Below are 23,148 nucleotides of genomic sequence, written 5' to 3'. Positions count from 1 at the left end.
TTTGCTTTTACCGTGTTATGAAACAGCTTTTATCCGACTCTTTTCACGCAGGGATACGTTTAAAATGGCTGAACTTTCGGGCCTGGTTCCCTGGTGCAGTCCGTCTGCTTTGTACCACTCCAGGGACGCAAAGTAACCGGGCTTATGGCTGCTTTGCTTCACTGGAGCAGCACACGAACCAGAGCACACAGTGAATGTGGCCCTTTAAATCTGGTGAGTGACGATGGTGCACTGGGGAGTTGGGCCCTCACTAGGTATCACTTGCGTAGCATAGTTTGAAATACAGCCTCTAAAGCAACGACAGCCTCTACAGCCTCTACAGCCTCTACAGCCAGCGGTGGGGTTGGGCAAGGGGAGCAAAGGGGAGGGGAGCAGGGTTACAGTGTCTTTCTCTTCAGTTCCACAGTCCCTGGCCAGATCCTCAGCAGGTGGAAGCTGGCACAGCTGCACTGGCAGCCATGGAGCTGTGGTGATTTATAGCAGGCTGAGGATCTGGCACCATGCCTTGGGGGTGGGAGGGGGAGAGGCTGTATCTGTCACTCAGTGGGGAAATGACAGTGATGTACACGTGTTCCCTCTGCTCTGCTCAATGTCTGGCCCTTCTCTCCCCCTCAGTGCTGCCCAAGTACAAGGTGTCGGTGAAGCTGCCCAAGAAAATCACCATCCAGGATGAGGAGCTGAAAGTGGCTTTCTGTGGTCTGTGAGTCGCGGGGTTTGAGTCACCGTTCTTTGTGCTTGTCCACCATTGCCTTCCTGCTGCTACCCCAGAAACCAGAACTGGAGAAGGCCCCTTGGGTCACTTTCTCTCCATCCCCAGGGGCCCTGGACAGGATTGTTCCCTACTGTCTAGTCTGCACCCAGCCCAAGCTTTAAACATCCCAAGAAATGGGGCTCCTCCCCCTGCCCCAGGAAACGATGCCTCAGACTCATACAGCTCCCTCCCAGAAAGGTTTTCTCTGTTATTCATCCCAAATTTCCCCTTTCTTAACATCCTTCCATCCTTCCTAATCAGACCCCCAAGTGCCCCCTTAAATAATCCTGCCCCCGCCCTTGGTGATGCCTCCTTCAGACACTTGTAGGCAGAAATTACGTCCCTACTTAGACATCCCGTAACAAGACTCGCCAGATTTAACTCTTCCTTACTTCCTCATAAATCCCTCCCTCCAGCTCCCTGCTCATATTTCTTGCTCTTCTCTGAACACCCTCCAATTTGTCAATGGCTTTCGGGTAAAGAGGTGCCCGGAGCTGAAAACAGTGCTCCAGAGGTGTCGTGTAGCGGTGACAGGAGATGATAATCCCTCTCTATACAGCCTTAGTGCGACCCCATCTGGAAGACAGTGTTCAGCTCTGGGCCCCACAGCTCTGAGGAGACTGCACCTGGAATATTGTCTGTAGGTCTGGGCTCTTCCGTACCAGAAAGGTGTGGCCAAATGGGAGGGAACTGGGAGAAGGGAAACTCAACTGATTAAGGAGGAGAGGAGCCTGAGTATCAGGCAACATTTCCTAATGGGGCAGGCCTGTTGGGTAATGGAATAATCTCCCCCAGGAAATGGTTGGAGTCCCATCACTTGAGTCACTGAAAAACAGGACTAGACCAAGCTCCAGAGAATAGACATTAGGAAACCAGCAACAGAGTCCTCAGGGGCAATGGTATAAAGGGCCCGAAAAGGCCGCTTCTGACTGATTCTGTTTCCCTGTCTAAGCACCTTGTGTCTCTTTAACCCCTCTCTGGTTACAGATACACCTATGGGACCCCTGTCCCCGGCCTCGTGAATGTCCGTGTATGCCGGAGATTCTCCCAGTACAGGTCACGCTGCTATGGAAGAGAGGCCGAGGCTGTGTGTGAGGAATTCACCAGACAGGTGAGTCCAAGGCCCATCCCATAGGCAGGAGGCGACTGTCTTGAGGAGGGCGATCTGTGTCTGTCAAAGGGGATTGTTAGACCTCAGCTGGGATTCTGTGTTCTGGGTTGGGCTTTGTCTCACAGGAGGGAGGTATTGGTTAGAAGGAGGTGAGGCCAGGGCTGGGGGATATAAATTATGAAGAAAAACCCCTCGGGTGAAATCCTGGCCCCATTGAAATCAATGGCAAAACTCCCATTGACATCAGTCAGATCAGGATTCACCCCAAATGGGTATTTCATCCATCTGGGAAATAGAAGACCCTGAAAGGTTTTTGTATCAGTGAACGGGATTGAGATGGAGAGGGGAGCAGGAGCAGAGCAGAGGAGAAAGCAAGAGGGAACTGTAGGATCTGGAAGAGAGAACTCAAGAGGAAGAAAAAAGAGAGAGACAGGCAAGGAGGTAAAGAGAACGGGGTAGAGCAATAAAGAGAGACGGAGAATATGAAGGAGAAGAAAGTAAGAGAGAAAATAGAGGTAGGTTAGACAGAGATAGTTGGAGGAAAAGAAAGAGAAAGAAAGAGAAGGAGGAAGAGAGAAAGAATGTGCATGGAGAAAGAGAGAGGATTCCAAGGGTGGATAAAAGACACAATGAGATTTATCACACTAATGGGAAGTTTCAGATCTAGGGGATGTAATCTGAACAATCAGGGAACCAGGTGTGTAACTTGGAGAATTTGGGGTGAAGTGCATCAGAGAGGGCAGCATTTTGGATATGTCACTGGGGACCAGAGATGCCTTGATTGGTTTGTTGAGGAAGAAGGGAAGAGAGGAAGTCAGGCCGGATCAAGCCAATAAGAGGATGGGATTAAGGCAAACCAAGCAGTAGGCAAATGTCTTGGGTGCTGGGGTATCTGTTCCTGTTTCACACGGACCTGAATTGTACAGGGATTTCCATGGTAATTTCCTCTTTGGTCTCTGGCTCAGGCGGACGTTCGAGGCTGTGTCTCCAATGTGGTGAAGACTAAAATATTCCAGCTCAAGCGAAAGAGTTATGAGATGAAAATTGAGGTTGAAGGCAAGATCACGGAAGAGGGTACAGGTATGCATCATGCTGACCTAGTGGAGCTGTGGGGCCACACTGCAATAGCAGTGGGCGTTGCAAGCCAGCACTGAAGGGCACTGGCAGAACTGGACAACGTGAGGCAGGATTGGAGCATCTGGAGGTGCTGCAGGTCAGGGCATTAGTTCAAGCCCCTCTTTGCCGTGTTTTCTTTCAGGAGTGGAGTTAACTGGGACAGGCTCCAGTGAGATCACAGGCACCATGAGCAAAATCAGCTTTGAACAGGTGGACTCTCATTACATACCAGGGATCCCCTTCTCTGGGCAGGTAGGGAACCTCTGAGAGCCCAGGAAATTACCTGACACGAGTGTGCTTGTCTGGGGAGAATGAGAACTTGCAAATGGAAAAGGGAAAACATGGGAGGATCACAAACCACGGGAACAGGAGCCATCTCCCTCTGCCTCTACACATGCTGTGGTATCTTTGCCATTAGTGGGAATTGCAGCACCTTCCTCTGACCCCCTGGTGCTGTCAGAGACAGGATACAGAGGAGAAGGCCCATTGGTGTGGCCAGCACAGTCCTTCCCATGTTCCCAATCACAGACTCTGTGAGGACGTGCCGCCTCCTCAGGTGGTTCAGACTCACCCAGCACATTCACACACACCTGGCCCTTGGTCAGCTCTGTAGGAAACACCCTCTGGAGCTGCCTCAGGGGAATAACGTGGGCAAAGGGTTGTTAGGAATGTAGGGACTGCTTTCCCTGCCTCGTATAAGCAACAGAGATTGGATTTGTTCCTTTAGGTGAAGCTGGTGGACGGGACCGATGCTCCAATCGCCAACTAAACCATCCGGATTTCCATAGGGAGAAACAACTACAAAGCCAACTACGCAACGAATGAAGAGGGCCGAGTCTCGTTTTCTATAGACACTGTCAACTTCACAGAAAACTCGATTCAAATCACTGTGAGTGGCTGAATCCAGGGAGCTAGGGGATGGGAGGTGTCACTGACTAAGCTCCAGGGGAGATGTCCGTAGGTTTATTGACCTCTCTGCCCATCGGGAGATAAAACAAAGAGTTTGTTGGCTGGGAATTTCAGTCTCCTCCTCTCTGTCTTGCTCTCTCTCTGTCTGTCCCTTGCTCTCTGTGTCTTGCACACACTCTGTCGCTCTCCCTCTGGTTCTCCATCTCTCTCTCTCCATAGGAGCATGGAAAATGCAGATCAGTGCACGGTGCACTGAAAAATCTGCCAAGAACATGTTTTTAAAATTACCCACTTTTTCCTTCTGAAATGCTAGTAGACTTGTTACTCACTTTTTGATCTGATGTAAAAACGTTCTTCTTTATCAGGCAAACCATAAATCTGAACTGAACTGTTACGACACAGACTGGATCACCCCTTATGTCTTATAATGGAGATATCCCATCTCCCAGAACTGGAAGGGACCTTGAAAGGTCATCAAGTCCAGCCCCCTGCCTTCACTAGCAGGACCAAGTACTGATTTTGCCCCAGATCCCTAAATGGCCCCCTCAAGGATTGAACTCACAACCCTGGGTTTAGCAGGCCAATGCTCAAACCACTGAGCTATCCCTCCCCCCCATTCACATGGCAACACGCTTTTACTCCCCGAGTAAGAGCTTTCTCAAAATTGAGCCCCTGTCTCAGACTTTAAGCTGCGGTTCCAATGAGATGGTCCGGGTGCACTACATCCTGAAGCCAGAGGCCATGGGGGAGCAGAAGGAAATCGTCTTTTACTATGTGGTAAGCCCGGACCTAGTGACCTCTACCTCCGTACACATGACACAGCACTGGCGGCCAGACACCCATATATGTCCCAGGTCCCCAAACTGCCCCGAGGCCAGGTTCTCTTGACCTTGACATTTACATGTAAAAGCCAGTGAAGGAAATGCAGAACTGGCCAGCCAGTGGATGGTTTCTGCAGGGAGAGATTTCAGAGTAGCAGACGTGTTAGTCTGTATCCGCAAAAAGAACAGGAGTACTTGTGGCACCTTAGAGTTTAACAAATTTATTAGAGCATAAGCTTTCGTGGACTACAGCCCACTTCTTCGGATGCATACAGAGTGGAATAAATATTGAGGAGATATATATACACACATACAGAGAGCATAAACAGGTGGGAGTTGTCTTACCAACTCTGAGAGGCCAATTAAGTAAGAGAAAAAAAACTTTTGAAGTGATAAATCAAGCTAGCCCAGTACAGACAGTTTGATAAGAAGTGTGAGAATACTTACAAGGGGAGATAGATTCAATGTTTGTAATGGCTCAGCCATTCCCAGTCCTTATTCAATCCTGAGTTGATTGTGTCTAGTTTGCATATCAATTCCAGCTCAGCAGTCTCTCGTTGGAGTCTGTTTTTGAAGTTTTTCTGTTGTAATATAGCCACCCGCAGGTCTGTCATTGAATGACCAGACAGGTTAAAGTGTTCTCCCACTGCTTTTTGAGTATTATGATTCCTGATGTCAGATTTGTGTCCATTAATTCTTTTGCGGAGAGACTGTCCGGTTTTTTTTCTCTTACTTAATTGGCCTCTCAGAGTTGGTAAGACAACTCCCACCTGTTTATGCTCTCTGTATGTGTGTATATATATCTCCTCAATATTTATTCCACTCTGTATGCATCTGAAGAAGTGGGCTGTAGTCCACGAAAGCTTATGCTCTAATAAATTTGTTAGTCTCTAAGGTGCCACAAGTACTCCTGTTCTTTTTGCAGGGAGAGAGAATTTCTGACTTGGTCGAGGTCCTGGTAAACTCCAGTCTGGGTTTGGGACTCTGTATGGCTCTGCGGGATTTTCTGCTCCTTCCCCACAGGAAGGCATCAGTATAGACACCCCCACCCCCAGCATTCCCCCATGAGCATCCCCCACCTCCCACCAGGACCCCTGTAACAGGAGGGTTTCTTCTTCCTGGCAGGTGGTGGCCAAAGGAGGCATCGTGAGGGCAGGCACCAAGGTGCATCCCATAGGGGATGGAGAACGTGAGTAGAGCTGTGTGAATAACTGATTTCCTGGTTCCCTGGCCAAACCAGAAACCTCAAAAACCATTGTTTGGGGGCGACTGAACCATTTCACTTTTGAACTGCTTTAATCTTTTTAAAATTGAATTGAAGGGAAATTGTAAATGAGGAGTTGTTTTGAATTAAAAAATGGAACCTTCCATTTAGGAAATGTCGAAACAAAACCTTCTGATTTGTTGCCGATTTTTTCCTGCCCAAAACTATTTCATGAATTTCACACAAATTTGTGAAATGTTTTGGTTGATCCGAGTCTGTGTTTTTCAACAACAAAAAATCATCTGAAAAATTTCAGCCTGTTCTCATTGTGAGCTCTCTCCACCCCTTTCTCTGCCTGTCCTGCTGTGTCTGAAGGAGGTGCTGAGAACAGTGCCCTTCTCTCCTCTTTGCTTTCGCTCTTACTCCTTGTCTCATTAGTCATAGTCTTGCTCTCCCTTTGAATCATAGAATACCAGGGTTGGAAGGGACCTCAGGAGGTCATCTAGTCCAACCCCATACTCAAAGCAGGACCAATCCCCAGATAGATTTTTGTCCCAGATCCCTAAATGGCCCCCTCAAGGACTGAGCTCACAACCTTGGGTTTAGCAGGCCAATGCTCAAACCACTGAGCTATCCCTCCCCCCTTTGACACACATACAGTTCCCCTGACCGATTTCATTTCATTAATGGCAGTCTGAAGGAATCGCCAGTTTGACTGATTCAGGCTGGCTGGGCAAATTCCACCTTGAGGAGCAGGAGTGTGGAATCCCAGCCCCTCTGCAGCCCTGTGCGCACAACCCTCCGCACAGAGCCCCTGTACAACATGCACGTCTTTCCTCGCCTTCATTATTGCATGGGCATTGGGGTCCTGCACTGATGGAGGACAGTACTAGACTCTAGCTGATACGGATTTAAGGGACATGCTGAGATCCACCAAACCCATCTCACCTGAACATCCTGCACCGGGTGTTTGCAGTAAGAGTCAAAGGCCTCAGCTATGTGCCAAAACTCTTACCCTTGGATAGCGAATTTTTCAGGGTGGCTGATGTTGCAGCCATAATGAGGGAGCCTAGGGAAATGTGTGGCCCTGGAGCTGATTCTCTATAGCTTAGCCCCCCCGCACCCTCTCTCTGTTTGCCAGATATCCAGCTATTTGAGCTGAGGCTCCCTGTGGGGCCTGATATCGCCCCCCTGGCCCGGGTACTCGTATACACCACTTTACCCAGCGGGGACGTTATCGCCAGTTCCGAAGATTTCAAGATTGAAAACTGCTTTGCCAATAAGGTGAGCATCCGGTTTCTATAACTCGCATTCACCCCATGGACAATGGCCCACCTGTGGAACCTGGAATTGCAAATTTCAAGGAAGACTCAGGAAATGTTCAATGGCTCCATGAGCCCATCGGGCACTGACCATGGATCAGTAATTGAATATGAGAGATGAATGCACATCAGGAGTAATTTGCATAGGCAGAATTATAAGGGTGGAAGCAGAACTGACGTATAGGGGGCACTGCTGATCATGTTTGAATTGCATTGGTCAGGGCTGAGGGGCATTGGCAGGGCTTTGTGGGGAGCCCAGGACTGGAATAGCGGGGGCTGCAGGGCAGAGTTCAGGGGCATTGACAGAGCTGTGTGCGGCGGTTCCAGGACTGGGCTGTGCTGCGAGGCAGAGTGTGAAGGTACCTGGAGAAGTAGCTCCTCTAACTCCTTTCCTGGCATTGCAGGTTGACTTGCATTTCTCTCCGGACAAGGGTCTCCCCGCCTCCGACACTCACCTCCAGATCGGAGCCTCCCCGGGCTCCCTGTGCGCCGTCCGTGCTGTGGACAAGAGCGTCCTCCTCATGAAGCCTGAATTCGAGCTCTCGCCCAGCTCTGTAAGTGCCAGCCTGGCCCAGTGATCAACAGGTGCAAGAGCTGGTCTTGTCTGGAAAGTGCCAAGAATCACTCGTGAGAGCTAGGGCAGAGCAGTCTGTCTGTTATTGTAGGTTCCCTCATCAGCACAGGGGCTGTGCCCACTGCTTGATCTATGTAGGGCCCTCATGAAAACTATTGCTGCACCCAGTGGTTTATAGTTCTGGGGCCACTTGTGAGGACACAACCACACATACTGATTTATTACTGGAGGGCCACTGGTGAGCACTGGTCAGCACACACTGGGTTATTATGGAAAAGTCAGTGCTGAGCCTTGGAGTCAGACATTCTGCTCTGTTACTGTAGGGTTTGTTATTGTAGGGTCAACCTTGGTAACTGGGATTGCACGCACATGTGTGTTAGTTTAAAGCTGTCTGTGATCACTAGGGTGGCACACGCTGGTTTATTATTATTGGGCCTGTGGTCACTGACATCAAGGCGTGTCCCCGCAGGTGTATAATTTGCTCCCAGTGAAGGAGATCAGGGGTTATAATTACCGAGAGCACCATTTGGAGGAAGAAGACAATAACCCTTGTGTGAAACTCGACGTCATTATAAACGGATTCATCTATGGACCCATTTCTCCTGACGGTGAAGGGGACGCCTACAATGTTCTCAAGGTGAGCGCCACATCTCCCTTCAGTGTGTGAAATCGCTGTTAGTTCAGAAGATTTCCCCACCATGTTCTTGGGTGAGCAAACTCCTGTCATATCCCATAGGCGCTGTCTGAGCGCACTTAGCTGGGTGCTCGTTAGCCAGCACATTTGAGGTAATAACTAAAGCTGGGCCAGGAAACCCCAGATGGGAACCCCCCAGCATTGAGGATTAAATGCCTCTCTCAACCACTGAACTCTAGAGGTTTCCCATCACTAATTTAAACATGACAAGGAGACATTCTAACAGCTGGGGCACAGAAATAGAGCCCAGAAATGGGCGACTCTGTCTCTGCAGCCATTTTGTCAAAGAGATCCTGTCTCACACGCTCTCTATCCCATCTATGTAGGTCTCTGTGAAGTGCCAGTCTCCATTTTATCTACACACGCACTCGCAGAGATGTGCAGAGTGCCGCTCTGAACCAGCACCCAGGGTAATTACCCAGCCCCAGCTAGTGAGGGTTTGGTGTCCTGCGGGATTTCAGGTTTGTTCCCAGTGGGACTTGCTCCCAAATCAGCCAAACCCCAGCATACCTGACAATGACTGCTAGGCATCTCAGCAGAGAGGCAGGGGATGGACTGGGGCAGAGAGACTGAACTCCCTCCAGGGCAGGGCCGAGGCAAGCCGGCAGGGGCTGAGTGCACGGCGCAAGCTTGCACTGCTCATGCCTCTGATGAACCTGCTCTGAGGACACACAGGACGTCCATCACCAGCTGCTGGTCCGGCGCCTTTCACTGACCTAGACCTCGCCCTTCGCTTCCCACCAGCCACACTGGCATTGACCTCTCAGGCCTTAGTGTCTGCTCTTGCAATGACCCATCCCTGCACTGTGATAAGCCCATCACATCCCGATCCAGTCCAGACGGCACGTTTATCTCCCGACGTATGGTTTACTTTACCACATGGCTGTCTGGGTTATCTTTTTACAGGCGATGGGTTTAAAAGTCTTCACCAGCACCAAGGTCCAGAAGCCCAGACTCTGCATGGAGAGAATGTACAGTAGAACATATGTACCTGCGGGGGCTGGTATTAGTGGTAAAAGAGCTTGCTTTGTTTTACCCTGCTTATACCCCCCGTTAGGTGCGTTTCCTGCTCCCCTCCCTTTCACCCTCTCCTCTGCATGGAAATTAGACCAATTCGACCAGACTCTGATCTCAGCTATGCTGGCCGAAATCCACTAACGTCAGTCCTGAAATAGGAATCTGGTCCATTTCCACCTGCTTGCTCCACCTGCTTGCTAACCTTCCACCAGCTAAGGAAATGTGCACTGTTGTAACTACACTAATGCAGTGGCACCTTGCACCCCCTAATGTAGATTTGTTGCACTGGCAAAAAACAGCAGCTAAATCTTGTTGACTTTGGTTGCAGCTCTCTCAACCTGGAACAGGACAATTTCCACTTCCAGGTTTTCACCTTCCAGCAAGTGCTAGAGAAAAAAACTAAGCAGAAAGAGAGACAGGTTCAATGGGGAGGGAGTGTGAACCCAGGGGGAGAGTTTAGGATTGGGAAGCAGGAAATATGTACTCCATTCTCAGCTGTCCCATCAACTTGACCTTGGATGAATCATTTCACTTCTTTGTGCCTTAATATTCCTATCTGTAAAAGGGGACTAATTATACTTACACAACCTTGTGAAGAGCTCTGAGATTAGATGGCTAAATATTAGTGTTAATTATGCTCTCAGTTAACTAGTGGAAATGAAGAGTAAACAGATCAGATTACTGACCCTCTAATCCAATGTCCCCATTCCTACTGTAGAACATCAGACTACTGGTCTATATATGGCAGTGTCCTGCCTCCTGACCATATTGGATCAGCACTGTCATCTTTTTAGCGCAAGGTCCCTCTTCAGACAGTGGCCAATGGTGGCTGCTTCAGAGGAAGATGGAAAACCTCTGTATTACACCTCACTGTGCTATGGGGCAAATTTCTTCCTGATCTATGGCTGGATATCAGCTTATGCCCTGAAGCACGAGGACGGATATCCCGGATCATCTGAATCCTAGCTGGTGTCACTAGTGTTTCTGCTACTCTTAGTCATATACAGACACAGGATTTTTTTCTGTGAAACTCACTGAACTATTTGCATCTATAACGGCTTGGGGCAGTGAGTTCCACCGGTTAATTCCATTTGAAGTGGATATAGCCAGGGCTCTGAGGGCTGCTTAAATGCAGTTATTATGTCTGGGCTTCCCATATCCTCCATGATTGGTGGAGTTGGAATAAACATGTTCATTCATCCATACCACCCTTATAAGAAGTGCAGAAGTCTTTAGAAAATGGACAGTGCTGAGCTCATAATAGGGCAATAGAGATGTTTTTTCAATGGCTTCTAAAGAAGTTCAGAAAAGACAGCTGATGACATTGGGAGAGTGGGGTGGGGAAGGGAGTAATTGGTTGCAAGCAAAGATAGGTTTAAGTTTGGGTCTGAATTTGAAAAGAGCGGGTTTCAAATCTAGGGTTTAGAATCCAATCTGTCACTAACTGGAAACAAAGTGCCATGATATAGAATGGGGTCTAACATATCACCTTTCTCTCCCTTACCTCCTCCAACATCTAAAGCGGGGCTCTCATATGAGGCAGATACCTTAGTTGGTGGCAAGATGGAAAATCTCATTCATGGCCCAGTGGAGACAATCCGGAAGTATTTCCCTGAGACGTGGATTTGGGATTTAGTTCCAGTGAAGTAAGTGATGTTTAGGGGATGTGGTGAGTGTGGTCAACTGGGTTACACAGATTCTCAGAAGAAGTTGCTCAGACACCATGAGATGTGCTTATATTCTTCTGTGATAGCTGGAGTACCTTTTGTAGATAGACTAGAGAGAGACAAGCATGAGGGATGGATAGGCAGGTAGAGGAAAGACAGGAAGTAAGTTAACTAGTTCTACTAATACACCACAGTGACTCCTTCTCCTCTCAGTAACTGGGAGACAATTGTGTGGATCTCAATGGACAATCCCCTGTTGTGTGTGTGTGTGTTTGTTTGTGTGTGTCGGAGGGAGGTGTAATTTCTTTTTGGTCCCAGCTCTGGCGCAGAAGTCGCTATTAGCTATGCATCTCATCCTTTTCTGTATCTGTGTGTCCTGAGGGATTTTCTGTTCACCGTGGAACCCCAACCCCAGTTTTGTTATTTGGATGATTCTTCTGCGGAGCTGGATGTAGGATAGGATGGGAGGAAGTGTTCTGCGGTGAGCCTACAATAACCAACCAGCATGCACACCCCCAGTGCTCCCAAGGCAGTTACAAAAGTGGGGGAGGGGGTGTTCATTCAGGATGTTGTGAGGGACACAGTTGTTTCCCCCAAAGCTAGGAAAGCTCCCCCCATCTCCTTGTTCTTGTTTTGTCACCAGGTCTGTCGGAAGTGCTGATTTGGCCGTGACCATCCCCGACACCATCGCAGAATGGAAAGCCAACGCGTTCTGCACTTCAAGTGACACTGGCTTTGGCCTGTCCCCAACCGTGTCCCTCAGAGCCTTCCAGCCCTTCTTCGTGGAGCTCACCCTGCCCTACTCTGTGGTGCGCGGCGAGGCCTTCACACTAAGGGCCACTGTCTTCAACTACCTGACCCACTGCATCAGGGTAACGGACACTCGCAGCTTTGCTCAGCAGGGGCCAGGGAGGAGACCACATGGGCCAGTTGCAACATGGCTTCCCATCCAAGGGAGGCAGCTGATTGGCCCCTAGGAAAGTGTCTTATTACAGTGGAAAGAAATGGGTGATGGAAAGGAGGAATCTGATTGGCGCCTAGGTGTGTGTTACTATAGAGGTACAGAGTGGGCGTTATGAAAGAAGAAATCTGTTTGGCTGACAAAGGTTTGCGAGCTGCAGATATACCTGACACCAACTTCCTGTGTGGCTGAAGGCACCTGGCCTTAGACCTCCTGTGTCTATCTCATGACCCCATGGTAAGCAAGGTACCTGGGGTGACCACACACTGTGCATCACCCCTTACTCTAGTGGAGACTCCAGGCTTCCTGGAATGGACACATGTGCTTGGCCTTTGGCCTCACGCCGCACAACACCCCCTGCTGCACTACAGCCGCTGGGAAACTCGCTGGCCTGTTGCATCCATGGAAACGGCACTGACTCTTTAGCCCCACTAGCCTGCAGTGTATTCCTGCTCCAGCACAAGGGACTGGAGGGGACTGAGGAAGGGGGTCCCTGCAAAATTGTGGTGACTTTTCTCTCAGCTTTTATTTAAATGGGTTTCATTCTAGATAAAGTGAAGCGGGAACAAGCTTTACAGCGTTAAGGGCCCCCAAGGCTCTCTCATCCGCTTCCCCATCCCTTTCCTGCCCTTTGCTACGCTCACTGATGGTCCCCAATTCTGTTCCCTCTCAGCTACTCCCAGATAGCCCCCCCGCCCCTCACTGCCAGCACTTCCCCTCCTCCCCTAACAAGACACCAGAGGGCTCTCAGACTCATACCAAGGTGGTAAATTTGGGGTCACCACTTTGTCTTTATTCCCACAACTGGTCCCGGGTCCCTCAGGCCCTGCATTCGCCTGTTTCTTCAGAGCCATGCACCCAACTCTCTGCCCATCCTCAGTCTCCTGCACCTCCCCAAACCTCGGTACCCCTCAGCTTTCCCCACCTCAATCCCTGCCCCACCAAATCCCTGTGGCCCCCAAACTCCCTGCCCCCTCTCCTCCCCTGCACTGTCCCATCTCCATTTACCCCCAAACCCTTCGAACCCCTCTCTCTCTCCCTGCCTGATGGCACCTCTCTGTACAATTGACAGGTCAGCATCTCACTGGCTCCATCTGATGACTTCCGGGCTACCCCTGTGGAGAAGGAAGAAGAATCTTATTGTCTCTGTGTGAACGGACGGAAAACAGTGTCTTGGGCTGTGACCCCAAAATCTCTGGGTAAGGGACCTGGCAACTCCAAAATCTCGGATCAGGAACTAATGGATGGCTCCAAAACCTCTGTGAAAGGGACCAAGTGGCACTGAAATTTCTGGATAAGATTTCTGGTGGCTCCAACCTCTCTGGAAGGGACTGATCCGCTGTGAAAGGAGGAAGGCTGGCCTTGTGGCTGAGGCACTGGATTGGACTCAGGAGACCTGGACTCAGTGTCCAGCTCTTGGGCAAGTCAGTGTCCCTGTGCCTCAGTTTCCCCATCTGACTACTGCGATGGGGGCCATATAAATACCTGGATTGACAGACTGGTTGGGTCTGAAATTTCTGGAAAAGGAAGATGATGACTCTGAAACCATGCAGGGGTCTGGGCGGCAGAATCTGAAGAACAGACCCTGCAGTCCCCTCCTCTCCATCTTGCCCAGCCCCATTCAATGTAGCCATTGGAGTCTAGGGGTTGGAACTAAGGCTGCCGCAGAGCTGTGCTAAAGTGCTAACCTACATGTGACTTGAGACTTGACCCTCTTTAGAGAGGTTTCCGTGTAATCAAAGCAAAACACCAAGCGAATGACACTCACACCTCTGTAGCTGCAGTGACTGGCAGAACACTTATCCTTCTTTGTTTCAGGTAATGTGGATTTCTCAGTGAGCGCTGAGGCCCTGAAGACAGATCTACCCTGCGGGAACGAGGTAGTGGAGACCCTGGACAAAGGGCGGAAGGACACGGTGATCAAACAGCTGTTAGTGGAGGTAGGTGGGCTGTTTGGTCTCTGTGGTGTAGAGAAGCCATGATAACTTACTGCTGTGTCGTGACAACTGATGTAATGCTGCAGGTCTTCTTGGTTTTATAGGGAAGCCATAATGACTTAATATGATCTCAGCAATAACACGTTCTCTAATGCTGTAAAGGGAAGCAGCGATAAGTCACTATATTAGCCAATATAAACTGTAATACTGCATAACTTCTTACAGTAAAATACTGGTATGTTGTTACACCATGAGATTGAAATAATAAGCAAAGCCATGTCTTTGGGGACAGTAAGCATGACTTTTAGGTTTTGTCCATAACAAGTCATGGGATCGAGCCCTCAGCAGTGTAGATTGGCATAGCGCCATTAAATTCAATGCAGCTCTGCAGATTTACATTAGCTGTGGACGAGGATCGTGGTCCTTGTAAATAGAGCTGTGCAAATAACTGTTTTTTTTGGTTTGCTGGCCAACTGAAAAATCAAAAAAAGAACAGTTTTGGGTCAACCCAAATGAAAATGTTTCAGGGTTTTTTGATGAACCAAAATGGACAAAAAAAATGTAGTTTTAAGTCCAACAAAAAGTTTTATAACGACCTGACATGAATCATACTGTTGTTTTTTCAAATTGTTTTACTTTTTTTCAACATAAAATTAAACTAAAATTTTAAAAAGTAATATTGAATTGAAAAATCAAAATATTTTGTTTAGAAAAGGTCAAAACAAAATGTTTTGATTTTTTTTAACTGAAACAATTGGGTGAATTTAGCACAAATGTGAGAAATGTTTTTGTCGATCCGAAGCTGCATTTTACTGCGAAAAACAAGCTTTTCCAAAAAATTTCTCCCAGATCTACTTGTAAACCCTGCCGGCCCTTTCCCAAACAGGAACTGTAACAAATCTTGTGCTGTATGTGACCAGTGTAGTGGAATATGGGACAGTGCCTTCATTTTAAAACATTTGTGAATGATTAGTAAATTATCATTATTTATTTTAAATCATTTAATTGCAAACAATTAAAAAGTGCTCAGGGTAATGTGAGCCAATGATTTTTTTGCATATTTTTCTATAAATGTTTGTCTCTTACAGTATTTTGTGATGAGGAACCCCTGGCTTTTCACCTTTTTTTTTTTTTTTTTGACATGACACCCAGACAGCATAAACAATATCTCATAATATAAACCTCCATAGCTATTCTATGTAATAGGGAAGTAGTGATAACTTGTTACATGTCTGATCAGAGCAATATCACGCGATAGAGGTGGCCATTCCTCTCTCCATTATAGGAAAGCACTAATCATTTTTAAATTGTGTGATGTAAGCAGTAACACGTGATCTAATACTGCAGCTCCTCTCTGCGTTACAGAAATGCATCCCACCTTTTTCAGCAAGGCAAAGATATGATTCACATTATTGTATCAACCCAGAAAAAACAACTCTGTAAGCTTCAAGGTAAGAATGAGTCCTGTGGCCAGTCCTGGGTGCCACGCTTTAGGAAAAACATGAGCAAATTGGCGTGAGGACAGCAACAAAAATGATAAGAGGTTTAGAAAACCTGATCTATATGGAAAGGTTGAAAGAATTGAGCATGTTTAATCTAGAGAAGGCTGAGGGGGAACAAGATAACAATCTTCAAATATGTTACTCTTGGGAGAATTCTGCACCATGTCGTCTGCAGATTTCTTTGGTTCCCCACAGAAAAATGACTTCTGAGGGGAAGCAAAGGGAAGTGCAGTCACTCCCCCATCCCTGGCGGCCTGGAGCAGCTGGAGGAGACGTAAATCAGCACGGTGGGGGGCAGGGAGGGCTGGGCGGGCAGGTGAGCGAGCAAGTGAATGAATGAGAGAGACTCTGTCCCTCTGGCTTGCCATTGTGACAGGCCTGGCGTGGAGGGACAGGGCTCTGGGGTGTTTGGAGGAAGACATGAGGCAGGCTCTGTCCCCTGAGGCAGAGCATAATGTAGCAGCCTGCCTGCTTAGTTGTTCCCATTCTTAGTGAATTGTTCCCATTCTTAATGAATTCCCCCAGGAGCATCAAACAGGTGTAAAAGTTTTAAGGCTTCTTTACTTTGCCAGAGTGGTGTAAAGAAGCCCTATTGTAAATGACAGTATGGCCTTATAAATGCTTATGGTGCTTGACTGATTAGAACTGGTCTAAATTTTTGGACTGAAACATTTTCCTATCAAAATGTACATCATTAACTGTTTACTTCTGACCTTTCTGGAGAGGGACAGTAGCCAATATAAACTATAAGTTTGATTCCCCAGCCCTCACTTGCTCTTCAGTTCCCTATGATGTAATATGAACATATGGCTGCATATAACATTGTTATATCTTGACTAATAACTAGAAATAAAGGGTCAAGTCTAGCTACATTACTATTAGACAAAGAGGATTTGGGGATTTTCTTCAATGATCCCTACTTCTATTCGCCATCCATTGTATTGTAGTTTAAATAAATTTCCAAAATAATTGAAACCGGTGTGATTATATTGCGTTATTTTGACACATAAAATATGTCAAATTTTAATATATTGTATGTAGAATTTTTAAAGTTTTGGTGCAGAATTCGCCCAGGAATAGTATGTGCTAGAAAGAGAATGGTGATCAATTGTTTTCCATGTCCACCAAGGACAAGAAGTAATTGGCTTAGATTGCTGCAAGGGAGATTTAGGTGAGATATTAGGAAAAACTTTCTAACTATAAGGGTGGTTAAGCACTGGGACAGCCGTGGCGTAGCTAACATGGGACATTTGGGTGGGCCCCGACTTTGGGTGGGCGGGCAATGATGGGGAAGAGGGGGAGCAGGAGGGATCGAGGTCCCATCTCCTCCAACTGGCCTTGCGGGGGGCGATGGATGCTTTGGCCAGGGACCCCCAGAGGTCTCACAGGCGCACCCAGCTCTGGAAGGAGATGTTACTCTCCAGCGCTCACAGTTCCTGGCACCCATCCCGTCACACCGCCCCATGCTGGGTGAAGCTCCTTGAGATGGCACGGCAGGCCGACCTTTTTTGAGGATCTCCTCTGCCACCGCCGAGCCACTCACTCACCCGCCCGCCCTCCTCCTGCTGCTGCACGGCACGTGCATCTGGCACTCCGCTGCTGTGCCACTGCTGTCCCTCTCCCTCCAGCTGGCCGGGGCTGTGTGTAATGCATCCAGCATGCAGGGTCCTCCAGGTCTGGGTGGAGCTAGTGCTAGGGCTAGAGCAGAGCCGGGGCTGGGGGGTCGACCTGGATGCTAAGTGGGTGAAGAAAGAGAGGGAAAGCCCAATTTTCATGCTTGGCAAATATTTACCACCTGGCAAAAGTTGGAAAACAATTATAAAAAGGGGGAAAAGCAACTATTCTCAGAAGAAAATTTGCGGGGGAGGGGTGTGTTCCAAAAACTAAAAATGTTTTGACTAAACCCTCTTTCTTAACAACATTTAGTTCCTGCATTTTAGTCAAAATTGTTTTGGTCATCTCAATAAATAACAGGGCTTCTTCTTTAGCTCAAGCCATGGGGGTCTGGGCCTTTGGAGCAGGAGAAGCTAAGTTCTATCCCTACTGTAGCCCTACAGGACTAATTGGCCACAGTGTGTAATGGTGAATTTCTAGGTGGCCCTGCAGTCACTACAATATGTCATTTCAGGGCACTGAGCGCTTTGGCCCTGACCCAGCAAAGCTTGCTTTACTTTAGGCACATGACTTGTCCCATTGACCTCAGACAGCCTTAAAGTTAAACACTTGGCAGGATCGAGCCCCTACATCCCTTCATTAGCATCACAGCATATTATCAGCACCAGCACATGGTGTAAAGCTGGAAGTTCTCTCTGTGTAACAAGGAAAGTCCACGTTTTACGGTGTGCTAGCAGCAACTAATCACCCATGGTAGAACACTGCAATATCCTCCCCTGGGGAGTGAGGAGGCAATAACTTGTTAGTACCAATTTCCAACTATTATCTGCTGGCTTCATGAGAATTATTATTACATGAGAATTTGCAAGTCTCCCTCTTTCTCTGATTCATGCCCTGCTCTTTCTTTCTTTCTTTCTTTCTTTCTTTCTTTCTTTCTTTCTTTCTTTCTTTCTTTCTTTTACCCAGCATTTTCTTCTCCCCATCTCTCTCCATCACCCTAGCCAGATGTTTCTGCCACCAGGTGCTCAATATCTCTGCAGGTTCTCACCTTTCTCATTTTCCTTCCCCTTTCCTTTTCCTCCCCAACCCGAAGCCTGAAGGGTTTGAGAAGGAAACGACCTACAACTTCCTGCTCTGGGCAGCTGGTAAGAGTCCCACCCCTCCTGACCTGCCTCTGCAAAGGGAAGTGTGGAAACCCCGGATGTCCGAGGGGAAGAGCTAACTAGAAGCAGTAATATGGAACTGAGAAAGTGGGACACCTCAAGCTGGATAACAAGGAAATGTTTCCTAACACTGAAGGGCTGGAATGGCCCCCAAGGGAAGGGCTGGAAGCATAGGTTTTAGGGAATGGTTCCTGGGGGAATGGGCTAGATTAGGGTTACCATATTTTAAGTGTCCAAAAAGAGGACACTCCACGGGGCCCCCTCCCCTGAACGCTTCGCCCCCTGCCCCTCCCCCTCCCCTGCTTCCCGTGAACATTTGATTCGCGGGAAGTCTGAAGCAGGCAGGCAGCAAGTAAGCTGGGGCTGGGGCTGGGGCTGGGGCTGGGGGGGCACGGCCCAATCCGCCCCCCCTGGCCAAGCGGTTTCCTCTGGCAGCTGGCCGGCCGGTCCAGGCCAAGAGGCTCTGGCCCCGGCGTCTCCTGCCTGGATCGGCTCGGCCCCTGGGGCACCAGCCCCCAGCCGAGCACCGCCGGCCCTGGGCTGGTCCCGGTTCCTGGTCGAGCACCGCCGGCCCCGCACCACCGGCCCCCAGCCCCGCACCGCTGGGCCCTGGCCCCCAGTCCCTGGCCCTGCACCGCCGGCCCCAGCGGCTCTGGCCCCCAGCCAAGCACCGCCGGCCCCTCCCTCCCTATTTTCCCGGACATGTCCAGCTTTTTGGGATTTCCTCCCGGACGGGGATTTGAGGCCCAAAAAGCCGGACATGTCCGGGAAAATCCGGATGTATGGTAACCCTAGGCTAGATGGGATTTAATGGGGCTTTCCCCTTCTTGCACTCTCTGATTCCATGGAGTGAAATTACAAACTGGAAGGTGCCAGGGAAAGAGCTGGAGACTGCAGTTCCCTTGTCTCACCAGGTGGTGGCACCTCGCTCCACGTGGAGGGCTGGGGTGGGAGGTGAGGTGAGGGGTTCCACACCTGAGAGGGGAGTTGGGGATGGGTGGGGGGTTCACTATAAAGCGATGGAGGAATGGAGCTGCTAAAGGCAGGGAGCCCCTGTGCAGTGCCAGGGGAAAACAGCAGCAGGGGCAGAGTCCTAGCTCCTGTGCTGGGGCCTGGTCACTGCTACACGGGGGGATTTTACTACAATCCCATCTATGTCACTTTTCCCCAGGAAAGACAACGCCGCAGCCAATGTCCCTGAAGCTCCCAGAAAATGTGGTGCAGGGCTCGGCCAGAGCCTATTTCTCAGTGCTGGGTAAGTGAGGCCGTCCGAAGAGCCCGGCTTTGGGTGCTGTTGCCGTCCCTTCCCCGTGCCTGACGTTAGTGGTCTTTCCACCCATTCCACTCCTCACCCCGTTATGCACCCGTCACAGCCCCTCCATTTATCCCCCAGCTGTCCACTGCTGCAGTCTCTTGCTAGCACTTCACCCCTTTTTCTCTCTCCTTCCCCTGTCTCTGCCTCTGGGCCCACGACTCTAGCTATTCGTCCAGGCTAGTGCTCCCATCTGTCCTTCCAGCAGCACGCCCTTCACTTTGCCTTTCATGTGTCCCTTCTCTGTCTCCTCCTTTCTCTGTGTATCTCTCTCTCTTTCCCTCCTATTGCCTGTGATCTCACAAGCCTGTTATGGATGTCTCACACTAGCATCCTTGCTCTGCGGTGCACTCTGCCTCCACAGGCCGGCTCTGGGCCACACTGACTCCCTGTATCTCCATCCCCAGGCGATATCCTGGGCACAGCCATGCAGAACCTGCAGCAGCTCCCCCAGATGCCCTTCGGCTGTTGGGAGCAGAACATGGTCCTGTTTGCCCCCAACATCTACATCCTGGACTATCTGAATAAGACGGGGCAGCTGAGCGAGGAGACCAAATCCAAGGCCATCGGATACTTAGTCAGCGGTGAGAAGAGACGGGGCTTTTGTTTCTTCACTTGCTCCTTTCCAAGGTTGTGCTGGGAGCTTTCTGTGTGTGCCTTGCTCAGATAATGCTCCAACTGGGAAGGATGGACAGACTGAGGGGACCACCTGTCTCTTGGGTGGGAGGGGGAACGCACTTGTACCTTCTCAGCCCTGTCATCCCATTGCTCTCCAGTGTGTGAGCCCAGTGGTAATTCACTCTTACCCAGCAAACCAGACTCGGCTCCCTAAATGGCCTATAGGCCTTCCTAGCCACCAGTGTATTGGCAGCACCGTCACAACTGACCCCTCGTCATTCACCTTTGAACCAGGGCCTCTGACACCCTCTTCCCCCTCACCCTGCACCAGAGGTCAGAGGTTCCCTTTCCCAGGAGCTACTCCGAGTAGTTACTTCATTAATGGTTGGTGTTACAATTACACATTAGCATGCTTAGATCTAGGGTGACATCTCGGAACGTAGAGACCTCTACTCTCTGGAAGTGCTTGATGGGAGAAGATGGGTCCATGTGGATGAATGATACAGTCTGGGTGCTGCACTGCACTGGGTTCACTGGGTGCATTTCTGCTGATGACATGCAAGGCGGAGAAGAAGAGCTGGGTTGGTTCTGCAGGTCTGTCAACAGTAAATGGAGCAAAACCTGGGTTTAAGCCTTGTTTTCACTAGGGGAGATGTGTCTGTTTGTGACACATTTAGCCGACTTGTAGTTTTAATACATGTTAGTTGATCAAGGTAAACTCTAGGCTCCTCGCTAAGGTTAACTCAACCAGCTAACATGTGTGAAACTACAAGTGCCTTGTCTGTGTTAGGATTGAAACACGTGTTAGCTAGCAATGTTGGTAATGCTCCTTTATTCCTAATGTGGACATGACCTTTGCCAGTAAAGCCAGTAGCCATGACTCTGAACACACACGGGGCAGAGCTGCTGAGTGACAAGGGGCCTTTTCCACATAGTCACTTTTCAGAACAGCCCCAGTTTGGGTCACACCTTTGATTATTCCTCATTCTCCATTTCTGCTCCACCCTGTTTTTAATGAGGGTTAGCAATCTTTCAGAGACAGCCTTCCCATTTATTTTAGGTGCTGCAAAGGGATCCTTCAACCTGGTATAGGTGGCTAGTAGATGCACATCATAACCCTGTTGCCTGTACTTTCTTTTAACGCCTAACAGAAGACCCAGGCCTCTCTGCTGAGACACTGAGGCTGTTTTTAGGAATGGGAGGCCTGCCTGGTTTGTGTACTCTATATCGGACCTGCTTCTGCGTCTAAGGCTTGATCTAAACCCAGCTTTGTACCAGTATAACTATTTCAGTTAGGAGGTGATATTTTACCAAAATAATTTAATCAGTACAACCCCTAGTGTGGATGCAGTTCTACTCCCTTCCCATCTGGGTACAAGCTGTACTGGTATTAGCACTTTTATACTATCCTAACTAAATCCACACTGGGGGATTCGCAGCATTTTCATGTTACTGGTACAATTAAAGCAGGATGTTTGTATGTAGACAGGGTTGAAAATGCTCTTTTCCTGGCTGACGTCTACAGCTGGACTTTATTGCAGTAAAACCCAACTTCATTCTCCCTTTCAGGTTACCAGACACAGCTGAAGTACAAACACCGGGACGGCTCCTACAGCACTTTTGGGCCACGTTATGGGCAATCAGGGAACACCTGGTAAGATTTCAGTGCTGCTGAATTCTTTCCCTTCTCTTGTTATAACCTGGAGCTTGCCCATTGTTAACAGGTGCTGATCATGAAGGGGCGGAGGAGAGGGGAGGAGCTCTAGAGCTGATGATGTGGGATAAGGCAACTATGGGAGGTGGTAGGGAAGGGAGATCTCCTTTAGTTCATATGCTAGAGGCCTGAAATTTTGGATTAATAACCATTTACAGCCCCCTGATTCCCTGCTCAGCTCAGGTTAGAGCAGCCTGGGGCCTGTTCTAACTTGCTCCAGGTGGTCACAGTCCCCTGAGGACCATACATCAGCTAGCTGTGTCCAGAACACAGCACACTCCAGCCACTCACTCTCTGTACCAGGGGCTATATGGAGGATGGTGTAAAAGTGCCAGCCAAAGATTCCCCTGCTGGGTGACTTGCTAGTAGTTTCAGTTCCCTTTGTGTTACCTGAGCAAGGTGCAGGGGTCAGAACAGGGCAGAGAATCCACCCAGAAGTCCTGATTGTGGATACTTGTCCTTTCTGAAATTATGTGTTTGACCCTCCGATGGAAAATTTAGCCACCACTGCCCTCAGGATAATCAGGTGGCTGGTAACTCAGGGTGGAGCCATCACAGCCCCTCAATGCTTAGTGCATGCCTTGCTGGGTGAAGAAACAGGTTCTGCAGGGAGTGGTGGGTGGGCAGCTCTGTAGTGGTTGCTCTTCCCTCTGCCGCTACTGACTCTATTGCCCCAGTGTGGTGCTAGGGGGCGCTGTGCTGCAGGGAGCGGGGCGGGTGGCTCAGTAAGGGGCATTCTCCCTCTCAGTGCTGAGCCCAGTCTGATGCTAAGGGGTGCTGTGCTGCTGTTTTATAATAAGAAAGTGCAGAGCCAGTGTCCTGGCCATTCCTGGTCACTGAAGATGCTGAGGACTGTTCTCCCAAGGGTTCTGGACAACCACCTTCTACCCCCTAAACTGTGCCCTGGCCGTTTGAAACCAATGCAGGAAGCTGGCTCACTTCCTGTCCTAAAACGGGCAGTTTTGCTATGCCCTCTCAGACGACTGCTGGGTCTTGCCCCCAGGCTCTGCTGCATGTCAGTAGGTGGCTGAATGAGATAATGGTTCCCTGGCCCATGGCCACCAGCTCTCTGGCCCCTGCTGCTTCCCCTCAGGCTGGCGATGCCCCAGGACCCCGTCCCCTCCAGCGAGCACAGGACATG

At 49.3% G+C, this 23,148-nt stretch overlaps 1 protein-coding gene across 1 annotated transcript in view; it reads left to right on the top strand.

Moving 5' to 3' along the window:
- Positions 1 to 223: 223 nt before the first annotated feature.
- The window catches only part of LOC128832258 (alpha-2-macroglobulin-like), a 75,494-nt gene continuing 52,569 nt past the window's right edge, over positions 224 to 23,148 (top strand). The window contains exons 1-18 of the mRNA XM_054019537.1: positions 224 to 254; positions 616 to 700; positions 1,739 to 1,862; positions 2,828 to 2,942; positions 3,121 to 3,230; positions 4,569 to 4,664; positions 5,834 to 5,897; positions 7,054 to 7,196; positions 7,639 to 7,788; positions 8,278 to 8,445; positions 9,409 to 9,473; positions 11,830 to 12,058; positions 13,220 to 13,346; positions 13,966 to 14,087; positions 18,294 to 18,345; positions 19,535 to 19,618; positions 20,083 to 20,259; positions 21,863 to 21,947. Of these exons, the coding sequence (XP_053875512.1) occupies positions 224 to 254; positions 616 to 700; positions 1,739 to 1,862; positions 2,828 to 2,942; positions 3,121 to 3,230; positions 4,569 to 4,664; positions 5,834 to 5,897; positions 7,054 to 7,196; positions 7,639 to 7,788; positions 8,278 to 8,445; positions 9,409 to 9,473; positions 11,830 to 12,058; positions 13,220 to 13,346; positions 13,966 to 14,087; positions 18,294 to 18,345; positions 19,535 to 19,618; positions 20,083 to 20,259; positions 21,863 to 21,947 (2,027 nt within the window). The remainder of the gene's footprint in view (positions 255 to 615; positions 701 to 1,738; positions 1,863 to 2,827; positions 2,943 to 3,120; positions 3,231 to 4,568; positions 4,665 to 5,833; positions 5,898 to 7,053; positions 7,197 to 7,638; positions 7,789 to 8,277; positions 8,446 to 9,408; positions 9,474 to 11,829; positions 12,059 to 13,219; positions 13,347 to 13,965; positions 14,088 to 18,293; positions 18,346 to 19,534; positions 19,619 to 20,082; positions 20,260 to 21,862; positions 21,948 to 23,148) is intronic.

Source organism: Malaclemys terrapin, chromosome 1 (assembly GCF_027887155.1).
Source record: "Malaclemys terrapin pileata isolate rMalTer1 chromosome 1, rMalTer1.hap1, whole genome shotgun sequence".
Classification (NCBI taxonomy): domain Eukaryota; kingdom Metazoa; phylum Chordata; order Testudines; family Emydidae; genus Malaclemys; species Malaclemys terrapin.
This window is presented reverse-complemented; position numbering and strand designations above follow the sequence as displayed.